Source organism: Tasmannia lanceolata, unplaced genomic scaffold (genome assembly GCF_043159265.1).
Source record: "Tasmannia lanceolata isolate RefF3 unplaced genomic scaffold, GAP_Taslan_0.1 ptg000018l, whole genome shotgun sequence".
In the NCBI taxonomy this organism is placed as follows: Eukaryota; Viridiplantae; Streptophyta; class Magnoliopsida; order Canellales; family Winteraceae; genus Tasmannia; species Tasmannia lanceolata.
In genome coordinates this window covers 10,762,558-10,779,747 of record NW_027518695.1, presented here as the reverse complement: position 1 = coordinate 10,779,747, position 17,190 = coordinate 10,762,558, and the positions used below count along the sequence as shown (strand labels likewise).

Genomic DNA, 17,190 nt, shown 5'->3' with positions numbered 1-17,190 from the left:
CAGTGGTGACATCATTTCCCTTTTTTTTAATATTTGCACCCACTGTTATATTTCAACTGGCGTGGTTTGTAAATATCATTCCTTATTTCGGTGCATTGCATGGGTTTCACTTGATTTGATAAAAGATGCACGCCATTGATGTTGCCTTTCGTCATGTGACGAAGGGTTACGTGGGTTAGGAATAATTCACGGGATATTCCAGTCAATGAAAACCGAGAAACTTCTCGATGGCTCTGTTTGGTTAGATGAGATTTTAGTGGAAGTAGTAGTCAACAAGGAGGTGACAAGGGTGGGATCTGTGTAGACTTGTCTAGAGAAGATTAGAGGGAATTTTGGGGAATTTTGGTAGTGTGTTTGGTTAGATGTCAAAACATGTGGGAGAATGAAGGGGTGTCATTAACAAAATAAATAGTAGAAGAGAGAAAGAGGAGAGAGAAAGAGAGAAAAAAGTAATGATTACACATGGCAATTCATATTCTACTCTTCTCCCTTCTAAATTTTACCAAAACAAAGTTTGGCATTGGAAAAGTAGGGGAGGGGACAATTCCGCCACATAGGCGCCACTTAAGCAAAAAGCTAATAATGATGTCTCTTCCATGTCTAGTAGTTAAGTGGGATTTGAGCTAAAAAATGACAACCAAACAACACTTGGTATTTCATATTCCTAGAAATGCTCAGCCGTCTTCCCTACTTTTTGCAACCAAACAGAGCCGATAGGGCTAGAGAACCTGTTGGTTTTTCAGGGATGTTGGCACCCTGATGACCGATGTGGCATGCTTGTCACATCCTTACGAAGTTCCTCCAAATCAGTGGAGTGGAGAAATTCCAAATGTAAATTCCAAGTGATATGGCCACGGCTCTCCAATGACCAATGTAGGCAAAGTGTAAATTAGTCCCCCACAAGTGTAAATTCCTAGCTCCGCCCCTGCCCTCTCATCCAGGCCACCTCCTCCCCTTTTCATTTTGTCCAACGGGTCTGGTCAATTCGCAATAGGTGATCTTGCTCGTTGAGCAAGCAGATTAGGTGTGACGTTCTTAGGAATCGTTGTGGCCGATGGCGAATTATATCCCAATGCTAAAATTTTACATGTTTCTCACGGGACGAATGAAGAGGGGCCAATGTATTGGCTGCCAAATACAGGATTGGACGTCGTTAACATTTGAATTTGGCCGAACCTTATTCCGCTATCTGGTGGAACATTAGTGGAACATTAGAAATAGGACCTGCCACTCCAGAGTAAGGTAGCTGCTGGATTGGTCTAGAGTTTTGCCAAGCTGTGGTTGAATTGGCGTTGTCAATGCAATTATGTGACAAATCATGCCAAATAGTTTGATGACCTGCCTAGGAAAATTCTCATTAGGAGATTGAAATGGCCTTATTACTTCACAGATTTTTTTGAGCAACTATTTGAGACAACTCATGAGAATTTTCATCTGTGTTGTTGTTGCGGCCATCTCTTGAATCCAAACATGCAGTAAGTAATGCATGGATACTTCACTCTAAACATTCCCATTTAACTTTTGAAGGTTATTAGAACTTAGAACTCCGTCAATGATCAATTTCTATTTATTGTTCATGATGCCGACTTGGATCGGGCAGTAAGATGCTTGCCGGAGATGGAAACCTTTCTCCGTCTTTGAGACCTCCCGAGTTTCTTACGAGCCAAAAACAAACCGACTCGGCCTTCCAAATTGTCATGACCGAAAGCCTCAACATGTGCAGATCCTCTGCCCTTCTACTCAAACACCTTCTCCCATATCTGCTCTCAAATTCCAACAATATGCACGATTTGACCCATTCAGTCTTATCCTTAAATCAAAACCCCTCGATTACTCGCCTTCCATTGGTGCCACTTGTAGCCTCTAGAAAGTTGACAAAACCTGCGTGACTTGGCAAGACTCTCAGCAAAGGAAATTCGTCCTCTATGTCAGCTTCGGTAGCTATGCAACCGTGATTCGTGACTAGTTGTTGTAGTTTTGGGATGATTTGGTCAACAGTCGGACCCTGTTCTTGTGGGTCATACGGCTAGGTTTTGTAGTTGGAAAATGGGAAGCGGGTCAGATCCTGATAGAGCTTGAGGAGGTGATGGGATGGAAATGACCAAGAATAGTTCGGTTCGTTCGCATAAACTTTGTAAATTTACCTTTACCCAAGATTTTATATGGACTGTGTAGGGTGATTTTGCTATGTTTACTCTTTATATATATTATATTTGAACCAAAATAGTCTTCAAGGTAGACTTTCAACTAATTAAGTGCAAACACTGTAGATGATGTCAGTCTAGGACTAGTCCTACTCAAGATTGTGATACATAAATAAAAAATAATCTAACCTGAAAAAGAATCTAGCTCCAAAATTAAGTCTAGGTCTAAATAAATTTAGAATTACAAAATTAGTTCACGATGTTATCAGTCAAATACTAAGGCGTGCTATCTATTTAAAAAACCTAGCAGGAGTGTTATAAACTTAGGGTGCTAAACAGCCCACACCGGGGACCTGTTAACAATCCAAACAATAAAGTTTGTTTCTAGATTTGTATGGTGACAGTATGCAGAGTTTGTCGAACTAGATTTTTAGAAACAAAAGTAATGTACAAACACAAATAAAGCACGCCATATATACGTGGTTCACTGCAGTGTGAGGCTTCAGCCACAAGAGAAGACTTCAAAAGATTTTCCTGATAATAAAAGGATTACAAGAAGCTCTCACCGGATTACACAAGCACAAAGCTCCTTCTGGATTATATGGTCTAGGATTCAAGCTTCGATGCTCTTCCTTTTTTCCCTCGAAGACCCTTCACACCTTTTTCCTTGAATCCCCTTTTCACTTGTCTCTTGTTTTTTTCTCAAGTCGTACACAAGTTTCAATTTTCTTTGAAGGATAAGATCTCCAAAATAGTTGCAAGGTTACCAATGTAAATGGGATTTATGAATTGCAAAATCTACCAAACAGGTCTCTTAATAGCGGAGTCCTAAGAGTCTCCACCATCCACCATCTACGTACGTAAGCTAGCAGCTTACGAAATTCAAGGCAACTCTAACAAATAGGTCACCTCTTGATTTACAAAAATCTACCAAACAGGTCTCTTAATTGAGGGTTCCTAAGAGACCCCACCACCTACATCAACTAGGTGTTGGTAAAAACACACCTTACGTAAGCTAGCTGCTTACGAAATTCAAGGCAACTCTAACAAAGAGGTCATCTCTTGAATTAGAAGAATGGACCACCACTCATCAAAGTTCAAGAATATCAAATTTGTAATACTACCATGTAATTCTATACAGGGAATACTTGTGAAAAAATTTATTTACTTGATTCGAGTGGACCAATAGAAAACTGGAATTACAGACTTTACAGTCTAACCTACTTTCCTAATTACTAAATGTTACCTCCTCTAATCTACTTACCTAATCTTCCACCTAGACAATCCAATAGTGGATCTCCCATACTCTAACATCAACCAATCAATATGTACGTGAGACCACAGTTGTTAGTGCTGTTGACCCATCTTTAATTTGAGTAAGAAAAAAGGATCAATGAAACAATCATGTCTATCTTTTGCTTTTGAATTGCTTGACTGCATTTCCAAACAAGAAAACTGATGTAGGCCTTCCGAAACAAAACATGAAATGGGTCTGTGATTTTGGGCTGTGGAACTTGGATTAGGCAAGCAATTTGGAATATATTAAATAATCCATGGGCTTACAGTAGGGGTGCAACTTGGGTCGGGCTCAACCTGATTTTGGCTCGGGTTGGGTTGGCATTTCCTCGTGTTGGGTTGGGAAAAGCCAACCCGATTTAATTTCAGATTGGGTTAGGGTTGAGACCTTGGCAACACGGTCCAAGCTCTGTCCTCTAATTTTATCTTGATTTTCTTTGGGTTATATATGTTTTTTTCTTGTATTTTTTCTATTTGGCCGGTGAACCCAAACTCAACCCGACCTGATTTCGGGTTAGGGTTAAAGAATTTAAAGTGCCGCACTGGGTTCGTTGATAAATTCTGGGTTAAAGAAAACAATTTCACAGTTGTAATGAACTTCAATACAAACCCACCTAATGTAAACAAACTATGCAAACCTTAATTGGTTGTTCATCAAGGGAATACAAATCTCCGAATAAGTTGTTCTTGGGATTGGCCATTCTGCTTTGATATGTTTATCTTGACATTATCTTGTACGCTGTCCACCAAGACACAGGTCAACCTGAACAGAGGATAGCAAGTCTGTCTAAGGATAGGATAAAGCAATAAACCCTAATTGCTATGCCCATTCTGAACAACCCCAATTTGATACTTAAATGGAGTCACTTCGGTTGTTAGTGATACTTGCGTATTGGAAGTTTATAAGATCATGTCTCATTTGTTACAATCTTTTCCTCGTCGATGATTTTTCCCAAGCTCAAGATAATTTTTCTCATTAGTAAAACTCTATTTGGATACAAGGAAATTTTTTCCATGTTATATTAACTTTCTTTGAAAAATATTTCTTGAAAAATAAGATTCCAGGTTCTTATAGTTTTCATTGAAAACAAGGAAAAAATTTCTATTTTGGTAAAGAATTCCAATGAGTTATGTTAGACCTAAAATCGGTAACAGGTAAAGCAGTGGCGTAAGAACTGAGAGCGAGTGTCGAGGGAGGTTGAGTATGAGTCCTGTGGTGAGTGCTTAGTCCTGCACAAGGCAAACGAGGTCAGAAGACCAGACCGGATTTTACTCCGGACAGGTCCTTCGACACTCAAGTCAGTATGAGCAAGAGTGAAGGGAAATGTCAGTTTTTAGGGAGAAGAGGGTTTTTAGCATTACCCATTAGTCTGAGCTTTAGTCCCCTATTTATAAGGAAAATCTGTTGATGTGTCCTGGACAGGTGTCCAGGACAGGTGGCGGCCTGTGAGAGGCTGGATCTCACCTACTCTGAACAGGTGGCAGCCTGTGAGAGGCTGGGTCTCACCTACTCTGGGACAGGTGGCAGCCTGTGAGAGGCTGGGTCTCACCTACTCTGGGACAGGTGGCAGCCTGTGAGAGGCTGGGTCTCACCTACCCTGGGACAGGTGGCAGCCTGTGAAAGGCTGGTGTTTTCACACCCCATCAGTTGCCCCCCAGTTTTCCAAGTCATTGAAGGACTTGGGAAAGTGTGATCACTCGTTTTTCTGGATGGGGAGACGTTGTTCGGGGGTGAATCGAAGAATTTAGCACGGAGTCCGGAGTTCGCAGTCCGGAGTTCGGAGTTTGCAGTCCGGAGTACGGCTTCAACCGGACTGGGTTCTGATGCTTTACAGAATGCTCAATATCCGGAGTCCGGAGTTCGCAGTTCGGAGTCCGCAGTTCGCAGTCCGGAGTTCGCAGTCCGGAGTACGGCTTCAACCGGACTGGCTCCTAGCGCTTTACAGAATACATCATATCCAGTCCGGAGTACGGCTTCAACCGGGCTGGCTCCTAGCGCTTTGCAGAATACATTATATCCAGTCCGGAGTTCGGAGTTCGCAGTCCGGAGTACGGCTTCAAGGCCAGTTCGGTTCGGACCGGACAGTTTTTTGTCATCTTGTGAGAACGCGTTATATCCAGTACGGTTTTTTCCGGACTGAATTTTGTCGTCTAGCGGCCAGTTCGGTGCGGACCGGACTGATTTTTGTCGTCTTGTAAGAACGCGTTATATCCAGTACGGTTTTTTCCGGACTGAATTTTGTCGTCTAGCGGCCAGTTCGGTGCGGACCGGACTGATTTTTGTCGTCTTATAAGAACGCGTTATATCCAGTACGGTTTTTTCCGGACTGAATTTTGTCGTCTAGCGGCCAGTTCGGTGCGGACCGGACTGATTTTTGTCGTCTTATAAGAACGCGTTATATCCAGTACGGTTTTTTCCGGACTGAATTTTGTCGTCTTGCGGCCAGTTCGGTGCGGACCGGACTGATTTTTGTCGTCTTATAAGAACGCGTTATATCCAGTACGGTTTTTTCCGGACTGAATTTTGTCGTCTTGCGGCCAGTTCGGTGCGGACCGGACTGATTTTTGTCGTCTTATAAGAACGCGTTATATCCAGTACGGTTTTTCCCGGACTGAATGCGGAGTACGGAGTGCGGAGTGCGGAGTGCGGAGATTCATTCTTGGGACGTGAATGTTTACGCGCGTGCTTGATCGTATTGATGGTGGGAGAATGTGTCCGTCATAGATAGGGGACACGTGGCGCAATCCAGATGACCTCGAGATGCGTGCATCGCATTTATTGCCCCACCGCCTCTTAAAAACTATATAAGGAGGTTTACCCCCCTTCACTTTTTACTTTTTACTTTTCATCTTTTTTCTCTTCTTGCTCTGGGAGTTTCCACTTCTCAGTTCGCAGCTCGCAGTCCGCAGATCGCAGATCGCAGCTCGCAGCCCGTAGCTCGCAGTCGCGTTCCAAGGTCTTTACGAGCTCCACTCACCGGTATTCCTCTCAGCCCTTCCTTTTACTATGTCTGGTAGTACTTCCACTTCCGAGTCCGGTACGGGGTCCTCCACTAGCAGTAGTTCGGAGTTTAGGATGCCTCAGGAGCCTGTAGTGGCTAGGGCGTCTGATAGGATAGACCTTGTAGATAGTGACGACGGAGGGGATAGGGATGAAGTGATCTTAGATCTGAATGCCACTCCACCCTTGACTGGCAGTCTCCCGCGAGCAGGAGGGAGTGTTGAGAGCGACGTTGCTGAAGCGTCCACAACATTCCTTCCTGGCCGGGCGGTGGAGGTGATCGCTAGAGCTCGGATGGATGCCGATCCAAAATACAACTTGCGAGCTCTAGTCGAGGAGAACTACCTCACCAGGTCTATGCTGGGAGATATCAGGGATAAATACTGTGTGCCCCCGAGATTTGAGCTGAGGGCAGCTATAGAGGGAGACAGAGCCTGCAACGAGAGCCAGGATCTCTGTATTTATGAGGAGTCACTGAGGGCAGGACTCTGATTTCCGTTGCACCCCTTTTTCTCAGCGGTGCTGCGATACTACGGACTAGCCCCGGCCCAGGTAGCTCCGAACTCATGGAGATTATTAGTTGGGTTTTTATACCTCGTCCACGGTCGGTTAGAGAGGAGCGTGACTTTGTCACTGTTCCGTGCTTGTGCACACCTGAAGAAGCATAAAGAAGGGGGCTGGATCTACATTAGCCAGCGCCCTGAACGGAAGATAATCACTGGCATTCCTTCGTCGATTCACTCGTGGAAGAATAGATTCTTCTATGTTGTGGATCAGGAGGCCAGTGAGCCCTGGTCCGTCCCTCTAGTGTGGGACACTCCAGATACCTCAAAACTGAGTCGAAAGCCGCTCCTCGAAGGTGAGGACAGGATAACATTCGCCTTGATGCGGAAGGAGATTGAGCAATCGGGCCTCATCCGTTGTAAGGAGTTTTCTGAAGAGGCGATTCTGGTCGGGCTGGGCGTGAGTGCCGCGACTCCAGAACGCATGTAGCTAGACTTGTCTATGCAATCTGTTTATTTTTTATATACTTGCTTCTGACCGTTGGCTGCTCATTTGTCTTGCAGAGATGAAGAAACAATCAACCGTCGAGAAAATCAGGCAAGGAGCCTAGCCACGGGCACAGGAGGGTGCTGCACAGGCACAACAGGAGCGCCAGAAGAGAAAGGCGACTGTACTGGGGAGTCCGGCCCCGTCACGGGGCACTCCACCCCCATCTCAGAAGCCCAAGACTACGGTGAAGCTAATAGGCCCCTTTGCTCAGGGTGGTGGCTCTTCTAAATCCGGTGGTGCTTCTACCGGAGCCGGTTCTGGGGCTCGTCCTCCTACGGGACTTAGTGAGCATGTCTTTCGACCCAATTGGGCCGTTTTGAAGGATGACACTGCCCTAGGCGAGAGCCGAGTAGCAGCAGAGCTCATGAGCAAGTGTTTGCTGCGGAAGGACAAGCAACAGGTCCTTTACGAGCCGCCAGCTACAGGAGAGGAGGCTGTGTTATCCTCAGCCTATCAGGTAAGGAAGTGGTGCTTCGATTTGCTAACTTTCTGCCCATTTCTTTCTTTCACCATACTGATGCCTTTTTCTTTCTGTTTCTTTCTTCAGATCTTGCTCTACTATAATGACCTCAAGGAGAAGAGTAAGAATTTCTCCCAAGCCATTACTGCATCTGAAGAGGTGAACGGAAAGTTGGCCGCTGAGGTGCAGGAGCTTCAAACGAGCATCGGGCGAATAGAGGAGGAGAAGAGGTTGTTGAAAGAGGATCTGGCCGCCGAGAAGAGGAAACTGGCCAAGGCTGCTGAAGCCATGGAGGCTCAAAGAGGAAGAGCTACTGAAAGGCAGGAGAAGGCAGTGAAAGAGGCCACAGAGGCAAAGGAGGCTGAACTTTTCAGCCTGTCGAGCGAGGCTTATAGTCTTGGATACTACGACTGCCTCCAGGAGCTCCAGGCCTGCAATCCAAACCTATTGATGCAGAACATGACTCTCCCTGCCAGGCCGAAGATTACTGATGAGGAGCCAGATACTCCTGCTGATGCTCCTGCTGACATCACCTCTCTTCCAGATGCTTAGAATTTTTTTTTGTTTTTGTTTTGACCTCTTTTTGTAATGGTCCTTGAGACCCTACAGCTCTTACCAGTTTTAAAGTGAATTTTGTAATGGCCCTCGAGGCCCCACATATTCTGCTCAATGAAATCACATTTGTCTGTCTCTGATACTTCTCAACTGAGTGATTTACTTGACTTTGTCTTTTTAATTTTGATAACCTGTGAATGAAGCTGTTGATGGTCGAATTGTGACGAACTGGTCTTTTAACAAGTACCCAAGTTTAAGAACTGGGTTTCCAGTGAGTACCCAAGTTTTGTGAACTGGGTTTCCAGTGAGTACCCAAGTTTAAGAACTGGGTTTCCAGTGAGTACCCAAGTTTTGTGAACTGGGTTTCCAGTGAGTACCCAAGTTTAAGAACTGGGTTTCCAGTGAGTACCCAAGTTTTGTGAACTGGGTTTCCAGTGAGTACCCAAGTTTAAGAACTGGGTTTCCAGTGAGTACCCAAGTTTTGTGAACTGGGTTTCCAGTGAGTACCCAAGTTTAAGAACTGGGTTTCCAGTGAGTACCCAAGTTTTGTGAACTGGGTTTCCAGTGAGTACCCAAGTTTTGTGAACTGGGTTTCCAGTGAGTACCCAAGTTTAAGAACTGGGTTTCCAGTGAGTACCCAAGTTTTGTGAACTGGGTTTTCAGATATAAAAGTGACACTGAATTTGCAAGAAGATTATTTATTCATAACAACAAGTATACAAATTTACAAGATCACCTTTTCACGCAGGATAATTCGACTACTGATAATATCTCCTGAGGTTTTTGGAGTTCCATGCGTGGGGTAATAGGTGCTCCTCCAGTGTCTCCAGCTTGTAGCTTCCTGGCCGGATAACTTCCTTCACTCGATAGGGTCCCTCCCAAGTTGGGGAAAGTTTCCCTACTTTCGTCGGCTGGGAGACGGCTGCCTTTCTCAGGACCAGATCCCCTGTCCTGAATTCTCTGGGGCGAATTTTGGAGTCGTGATAATTCGACACCTTCTGCTTATAAGCGGCGACCCGGATTCGAGATTCCTCCCGGATTTCTTCTAGTAAGTCGAGATTGGCGCGGAGTCCGTCGCTGTTTAGTTGCTCATGGAAACTGATGACTCTGGGAGATGGGGTGCCTATATCAACAGGTATCACGGCTTCGGTTCCAAAAGAGAGGTTGAATGGTGATTCACCAGTCGTCGTGCGAGGAGTGGTGCGGTAAGCCCACAGAACATGGTAGAGCTCATCTGCCCATCGGCCAGCTTTTTCATCCAGCCTCTTCTTTATCCCTTGAAGCAAGATCCTATTAGTTACTTCCGTTTGCCCATTGGTCTGGGGGTGAGCAACCGAAGTGAATCTCTGTTCAATCTTTAGGTCAGAGCAGAACTTCCGAAAGTTCCGGCAGTCGAACTGTTTGCCGTTATCTGTGATTAAGGCACGGGGAATCCCAAATCTGCAGACCACTGCCTTCCAGAAGAAATTCTGTATATTCTGCTCAGTGATCTGGGCTAGAGGTTCTGCCTCCACCCACTTGGTGAAGTAGTCGATTGCCACTACTACGAATATGCGCTTTCCAGAAGCCGGTGGAAAAGGACCCAGAATGTCCATCCCCCATACTGCAAAAGGGAGTGGACTGATAATTGGGGCCATCGCCACAGCAGGCTGGTGGATTGTGGGGGAGAATTTCTGGCACCTCTCGCACTTTTTAACCAGATTCAGCGCGTCTTGTCGTATGGTGGGCCAATACAATCCTCTGAGGAGTACCTTGATCGCCAGGGCTTTGCCCCCCAGATGTTCTCCACAGATTCCTTCATGAGTCTCTTGCAATGCGTACGCGGCGTTACTTGGTCCCAGACACTTCAGGTACGGGAGAGTGTAGGACCTTTTATACAAAATGTCACTGCTGAGGGAGAATCGGGCGGCTCTCTGTATCACCTTACGGGCTTCCTTCTTATCTTCGGGAAGTTTCGCGTCCCGTAAGTAATGAATGATCTCATCCATCCAGCACGGCTCGTTCTCCACCTGCATTATATCTGCGGCTTCTCTTTCGATGCTAGATCTTTGTAGGAATTCCATACGTATGCTTCCAAGAGTGGTGTATCCAGAAGCAGCCAGCTTCGACAGTACATCTGCTTTGGCATTTTCTGTTCGTGGTACTCTGATGACCTCGAAACTGGCAAACCGGCTGGAGAGTTGATGAACCTTGGCAAGATACTTAACCATACGCTCATCTCGTGCTTCGTAGACCCCTTGGATCTGATTTGCTACCAGCTGTGAGTCGCAGTATGCTTTTAATTTCCGGGCGCCGGTCTGATTTGCTACCTGCTCCACAGCCGTTTTTATTTGAAGAACCGTCGACATATACTTCCCAAGTTGGTGTGCTGGTCATGGAGTCCTGCTCTGCCGGCGGTTGCAAGATTTCTGTCTGAGTTTCTGCTATGCATTCGTCAGGAACCGCTTTCTCTGCAACTGGGAGTAGTACCGTTTCAGGGTCGGCGACTTGCTGGGGGATGGTGCACTCTGCTACGAAATCTGCCAGTACTTGGGCCTTGATGGCTGGCCTTGGAGCGTACTGGATGTCGAACTCGCTCAGCTCTACGGCCCATTTCACAAGTCGTCCGGAGATGTCTGGTCGATGGAGTACTTGCCGAAGCGGCTGGTCAGTCAAGACCTTTACAGTATGAGCTTGAAAGTACGGTCTTAATTTTCTTGCAGCCATTACCAGCGCGTAAGCCAATTTCTCGACCCGCTGGTACCTTGTTTCTGCGTCGTGAAGAACCTTGCTGACATAATAGATTGGTTTTTGCTGGCGGTGCTCTTCGCGGACGAGGACAGCTGCCAGTGCCGTGGAGCTAACGGAGAGATATAGAAATAACTCCTCACCTGGCTCCGGCTTTGTTAATAATGGCGGGGAGGACAGATACCTTTTCAGCTCGTCGAAGGCAATCTGGCATTCTTCCGTCCAGGGCGCAATTTTGAGGCCCTTAACCGTACTGAAAAAAGGCAGGCATCTCTCCGCCGATTTGGAGATGAAGCGACCCAACGCCGCTATCATTCCCGTGAGCCGCTGAACTTCTCTGATGGTTTTTGGGGCGGTAAGCTCTATCACAGCTCTGATCTTCTCGGGATTTGCTTCTATCCCTCGCTGACTCACCATGAATCCCAAGAACTTCCCCGAGCTGACACCAAAAGTGCACTTGGTGGGGTTGAGTTTCATGTTGTGCTTCTTGAGGACCTGAAATGTTTCTCTGAGATCAGACACGTGGTCCTGTGCGCTTCGACTTTTGACCAGCATATCGTCCACATAAACTTCCATGTTTCGGCCGATCTGGTTCTGAAACAGTCTGTTCACCAGCCTTTGGTAAGTAGCTCCAGCGTTTTTGAGGCCGAAGGGCATGACTCGGTAGCAATAAGTCCCTTGATCTGTGACGAATGAGGTCTTTGGTATATCCGATTCGTACATCCTGATCTGGTTATATCCGGAGAAGGCGTCCATGAAGCTCAACAGTTCATGACCCGCTGTGGCGTCGATGAGCTGATCGATCTTCGGGAGCGGATAACTGTCCTTGGGACAAGCCTTATTCAGATCAGTAAAGTCGACGCAGGTTCTCCACTTTCCATTAGTCTTCTTCACTAGGACTACGTTTGCTAGCCAGTCCGGATATCGAATCTCACGAATGAAGTCAGCCTTCAGAAGCCTCTCCACTTCTTCTTTTATTGCCTGTCGCCTTTCAAAAGCAAAGTGTCTCCTTTTCTGTTTCACCGGTCTGCAGGTTGAATCGACACCAAGCCTATGAGTGTTGATCTCTGGATCGATGCCGGGCATATCGGCAGGAACCCATGCAAAGACATCTGCATTGCCCTGGAGAAACTCGGTGAGTTGATGTTGAATGCTACTACTAAGGGAGGAACCGATCAGAGCGACTTTCTCACCGTCCTCCGGGCACAGTGGGATGGAGAGTAGGTCCTCAGCGGGTTGGGTACCCCTGAGTTCGTCCCTTACATCAAGCAGTTCGATTGGCAGTGATTCCACTGCGTTTTTTCCTTTCAGTGCCATTGCATAGCACTCCCTTGATTGAGGCTGATCTCCGCGAACTTCCCCCACGCCATTAGGGGTTATGAATTTCATTTTTTGGTGGTAGGCTGAGGCGACTGCTCTGATCAGATTCTGGCCAGGCCGTCCCAAGATAGCATTATAGACCGAGGTGGCTTTCACTACCAGGAAGTTAACCATGGCGAACGCTTGACATGGTGAATCTCCGACAAGAACAGGGAGCTCGATCTGTCCTACCACTTTTACGACCTCTCCGGAGAAGCCGAACAAATCTGAGTTCGCCGGCCTTAGACGGTCGTCGCCTATCATCATTTTCTCGAAGGCATGGTAGTATAGAATATCCGCTGAGCTCCCGTTGTCCACAAGAATTTTCTTTACCTCCCAGTTAGCAACGAGCATGGTTAATACCAATGCATCGTCGTGGGGCAAAATAAGGCTGTCCAGATCTGCGTCCGAGAAGGAGATCTCATTCTCCGTTCTTGACTTTTTGCTGGTTGTGTGAACGGCGTTAACTTGCCGTGCATATGCTTTTCGAGCAGCGGAGGAGGTGCCCCCAGCGGCTGGTCCGCCCATGATTGTATTGATAACCCCCCTTGGTTGAGAGCGGGGTGCCTCAGGCTGTGCGTCGGTGACCTGAGAAGTCTTATCCTGAGGAGGGGGCTGCTGTGATCTTCGAGGGCTACGGCCCTGGGGACTCTTTCCTTTGCGCTCTTGGGTGCGGCCGTCACTCTGGATGTATTTTTTCAAATAACCCCGGCTGATCAGCTGCTCAATTTCTCCCTTGAGCTGCCAGCAATCCTCTGTGTCATGGCCGTGGTCCTTGTGGAACCGACAGTACTTTGAAGGATCTCTTCTGTTTCCCTTGGAGATCATTCTAGGCGGCCACTTCACAAACTCCTCCTCACTGATTGCCGCCAGTATGTGCTTTCTAGAGGTATTGAGAGGTGTGAAGTTCTCTTCTCTTCTCTGAGGGGGTGGAGACTTCTCTTTCCTGGGAGGTTTATCCTCCCTACGCTGTTTAGGCAGATTCTTCTCTTCAGAGGTTATCCTCCGGTTTGAGTTAAGGGCTGCCAGCGTTTCTTCCACTGTTATGTACTCTTCTGCCCCGGCCATGAGATCCGCCAGTGAGTGCGGATTTTGCCGAGCCACCGCTCGACGAAAATCATCAGATCTTGCACCGGTGAGGAGTGCGTTCATAGCCGCTGAGGGATCTAAATTGGGCACCTGTAGTGCCTCCCTGTTGAAGCGGCGGACGAACACCTTCAGGGGTTCATTATCATCGTGTCGCAAGGCCATCAGGGATGCAGTCGTTTTCTTCGGCCTACGGCTACTCATGAAATGGCGGACCAGATCCTCTCCAAAATCATCGAAATTGTTGATGGAGTTTGGTTTGATCCTGGAGTACCAGTCTCTTGCCGCGCCAGTGAGCGTCGTTGGGAAGGCTCTGCAGATGAAGCCGTCGGAGGCGCCGTGGAGGAGCATCATTGTTCTAAATGTCTCCAAATGATCCACGGGATCGGTAGTGCCGTCGTACTGAGGGACGGCAGGCATTTTAAATCCTCTGGGTGCTGGAGCACTCAGGACATCACTAGTGAACGGCGTTCTGCTTGAGAACGCTCTGGAGGCGGGCCGGCTCTGATCCTTCGCCAATTCCTCTATTCGGTGGTTCATCTCCTCCATTCTCTGTAGCAGCGGGTCCGTTCTGCGGTCTGGGGACCTGATTCTTCCCACAAATGGACTTGCCGCAGAACCGGACTGACTTTCCGGACTCCTACGACGAGGCCGAGATTTTGCCGGTGGCAAACGATCTTCGTGAGGCCGGCGCCTCTGCGTGGAGCGAGACCGCGATCTTTCGCGGTGATGAGGTTCTGTCTGGGCGTGCCTCACTATGGGGCGATGAACTTGTCTAGCGGAGTGGTGAGTTCTGCCCTCCCCATGACGTGATGACTCTCCCCTGTGGACTCCTTGGGCAGATCGCGGGGCCTCTGGAGGAGGTGGAGGGGGTGTTTGAAGTAGTTGTTGGTACTGACCAACAAGGGCCGTCATCTACTGGAAGAGGGCTTGGACTTGCTCCGAGGTGGGCACGGGATTGTGATGCTCCGAGCGAGAAAGGCTTTGGTCGGCAGATGCTGCCACTACCATCGAGGCGATTCGACCGCTCCGGGTCCTGCGAGGTAGCGCGGCTTGGTCGTTCTGCGCAGAAGCTAACCGCGCGCTCTTGCGCCCTGCCATTTTTGTAAGTGAGATATGTAAGAACAGCTTTTAGTTCTTGGTCCCACGGATGGCGCCAATCTGTTAGACCTAAAATCGGTAACAGGTAAAGCAGTGGCGTAAGAACTGAGAGCGAGTGTCGAGGGAGGTTGAGTATGAGTCCTGTGGTGAGTGCTTAGTCCTGCACAAGGCAAACGAGGTCAGAAGACCAGACCGGATTTTACTCCGGACAGGTCCTTCGACACTCAAGTCAGTATGAGCAAGAGTGAAGGGAAATGTCAGTTTTTAGGGAGAAGAGGGTTTTTAGCATTACCCATTAGTCTGAGCTTTAGTCCCCTATTTATAAGGAAAATCTGTTGAGGTGTCCTGGACAGGTGTCCAGGACAGGTGGCGGCCTGTGAGAGGCTGGATCTCACCTACTCTGAACAGGTGGCAGCCTGTGAGAGGCTGAGTCTCACCTACTCTGGGACAGGTGGCAGCCTGTGAGAGGCTGGGTCTCACCTACTCTGGGACAGGTGGCAGCCTATGAGAGGCTGGGTCTCACCTACCCTGGGACAGGTGGCAGCCTGTGAAAGGCTGGTGTTTTCACACCCCATCAAGTTATAAGGAAACACATTGATAACTTTTTCCAACTCATACGTCTTCAAGCTATTTGATTCTCTTCTTTCGAATAAGAATCACCATTTATTTTATTCAATTTTTTTTCCTTTTTCTTCTTTTCAAAAACATTTACACTCATGTGTCCTGGTTTTCCCAAAAAGAAAGAAAGAAAGAAAGAAAGGAAAAGAAAAAGAAAAAGAAAAAGAGAGAGCAGCAACTCTCTTGGACAAAATTACCCCTATTGAACTAAAGCTTATATCCACATCAGAAGAGAGTGGAACTGAACATCTGGTCTAGAAGAATTACGAGTGACATGGCCACCGGCGTGTCGAATTCCGGCAGCACCACCAGCCGGAAAATATCGGCCCCGAAGTGGGCCCCACCGACTGCCTCCTTCCTCTTAATCTCCGCCACATGTCTTCTATTTTTGTCGTATATGACACAACACCTTCGCGAGTAGGACCCCTCTATGTTGTACATGGCCTCCTTGCTAGTGTTGGAGTTGCCGGGGATCACGTGAGCAAGGGACTTGGAATTCAAGAAGCTCACGTGCTTCTTCACGGAGAAGAGAGGATTAACGGTCGTTTCTCCGTTAAATACCACCCAATGCTCCCCTAAACTTAGTTTCTGCAACCCATCAAAAACCTAATATGTTAGCAAACGTAAAATGACTAATATATCCTTTTACATAAAAATTTTAATTAAATGTCATCGAAAATAAATGATTATTCTATTAATTTGTCCTATATTTATGTTAAAATCTTGTGTGAAAAAAGACAAAAATATAAATTTGTACAAGGTAAATAATTTATTCACCCCCTTTTTTTCCCTAGGGTACCTGACAGTGTGAAAGACTAGCCATAAACTCATAACTCATAAACACACTAGAGGGGTTGGCCTGGGGAAGAAAAGGGGACAAATAAATCATTTCCCTTCGGTACAAACAAAATCCCACAACTAAGAAGACATAAATACCCCTTTCTCTTCTTAAGAAACAGCAACGTATCCAACGATTTAAACTCGTAATTCGTGAAAAAACAAGTAATAAAAAAATAACCCCTGAAAATCGAATCCGATCCTCGTAAAATTACCTTTCTCCGGATAGTGAGGAGCCGTTTTCCGGCACCGTCGATGAGAACGATCTCGCCCTTATTACGGGCGGCGTAGTTATCAACCCGGAAAACGAGGTTCCCCTTTGCATCAAAGACCGTGAAACCGTTGCAGTTGAAGAGAAGGGATTTCTTCCAGACCGTCAATACCTCCACGTGGCGGTCTGAAACTGGCTTCAAGAACTCGGAGGCGGTATTCGGGTACACCTTTGTCATGTTTTCCGGTCGTCGGATAACCGATCGTTTTTAACCTTTTATTCTTTCTCTCTTTTTTAGAAAAGGCAACCTCAACTGAAAACTCCTCAGGAATACCAGATACTTATAGAGATAGTATACGGTAGAAATTTTCCCATGGTCGAAAATGCCCTTGCGAAGGACTGCACTTGTAGGCGATGGTGGCTATGACGTCATGGGCGGAAAGGGAAAGTGAGAGAACGTGTTTTTTTTTTTTGGATCATTGATAGAGGGCTTGTCACCGACACAGTCGAATTAGGCAATTCCACCCATCTCACTTGTACTTGTAGCATTTGATAGGATTTTAGTTTTTCTTTGTAAGGACCAGAAGAGGAGTAAAAAGATTCTAAGCTAAATGAGACGTATTCAATAATGTTATCGTTCTAAGCCAAAAGAGAAGTGAGAAAAAGATAAAGTCAACATTCCAAAAAGTATTCAATAACGTCATCGTTCCAAAAAGTTTTTCAAAACGTGTCAAGCATCCAT

General features: G+C 46.8%; 1 protein-coding gene across 1 annotated transcript; it reads right to left on the bottom strand.

The window, feature by feature from the left end:
* Nucleotides 1–2,512: 2,512 nt before the first annotated feature.
* Nucleotides 2,513–16,777, bottom strand: LOC143849971 (protein LURP-one-related 8-like). The gene is made up of 3 exons (XM_077359294.1): nucleotides 16,453–16,777; nucleotides 15,598–15,988; nucleotides 2,513–4,203 (listed from the first exon to the last, which is right to left on the bottom strand). Exons 1-2 carry the CDS (start codon nucleotides 16,684–16,686, stop codon nucleotides 15,626–15,628), a joined length of 597 nt encoding a protein of 198 aa, XP_077215409.1. The 5' UTR covers nucleotides 16,687–16,777; the 3' UTR covers nucleotides 2,513–4,203; nucleotides 15,598–15,625.
* Between the last annotated feature and the right edge of the window lie 413 nt (nucleotides 16,778–17,190).

Coding starts and splice junctions, on each gene's coding strand:
- LOC143849971 (XM_077359294.1), bottom strand. CDS start 16,686: ATGACAAAGGTGTACCCGAATACCGCCTCCGAGTTCTTGAAGCCAGTT. Junction 15,989..16,452: donor TCCTCACTATCCGGAGAAAG/GTAATTTTACGA, acceptor GATGGGTTGCAG/AAACTAAGTTTAGGGGAGCA.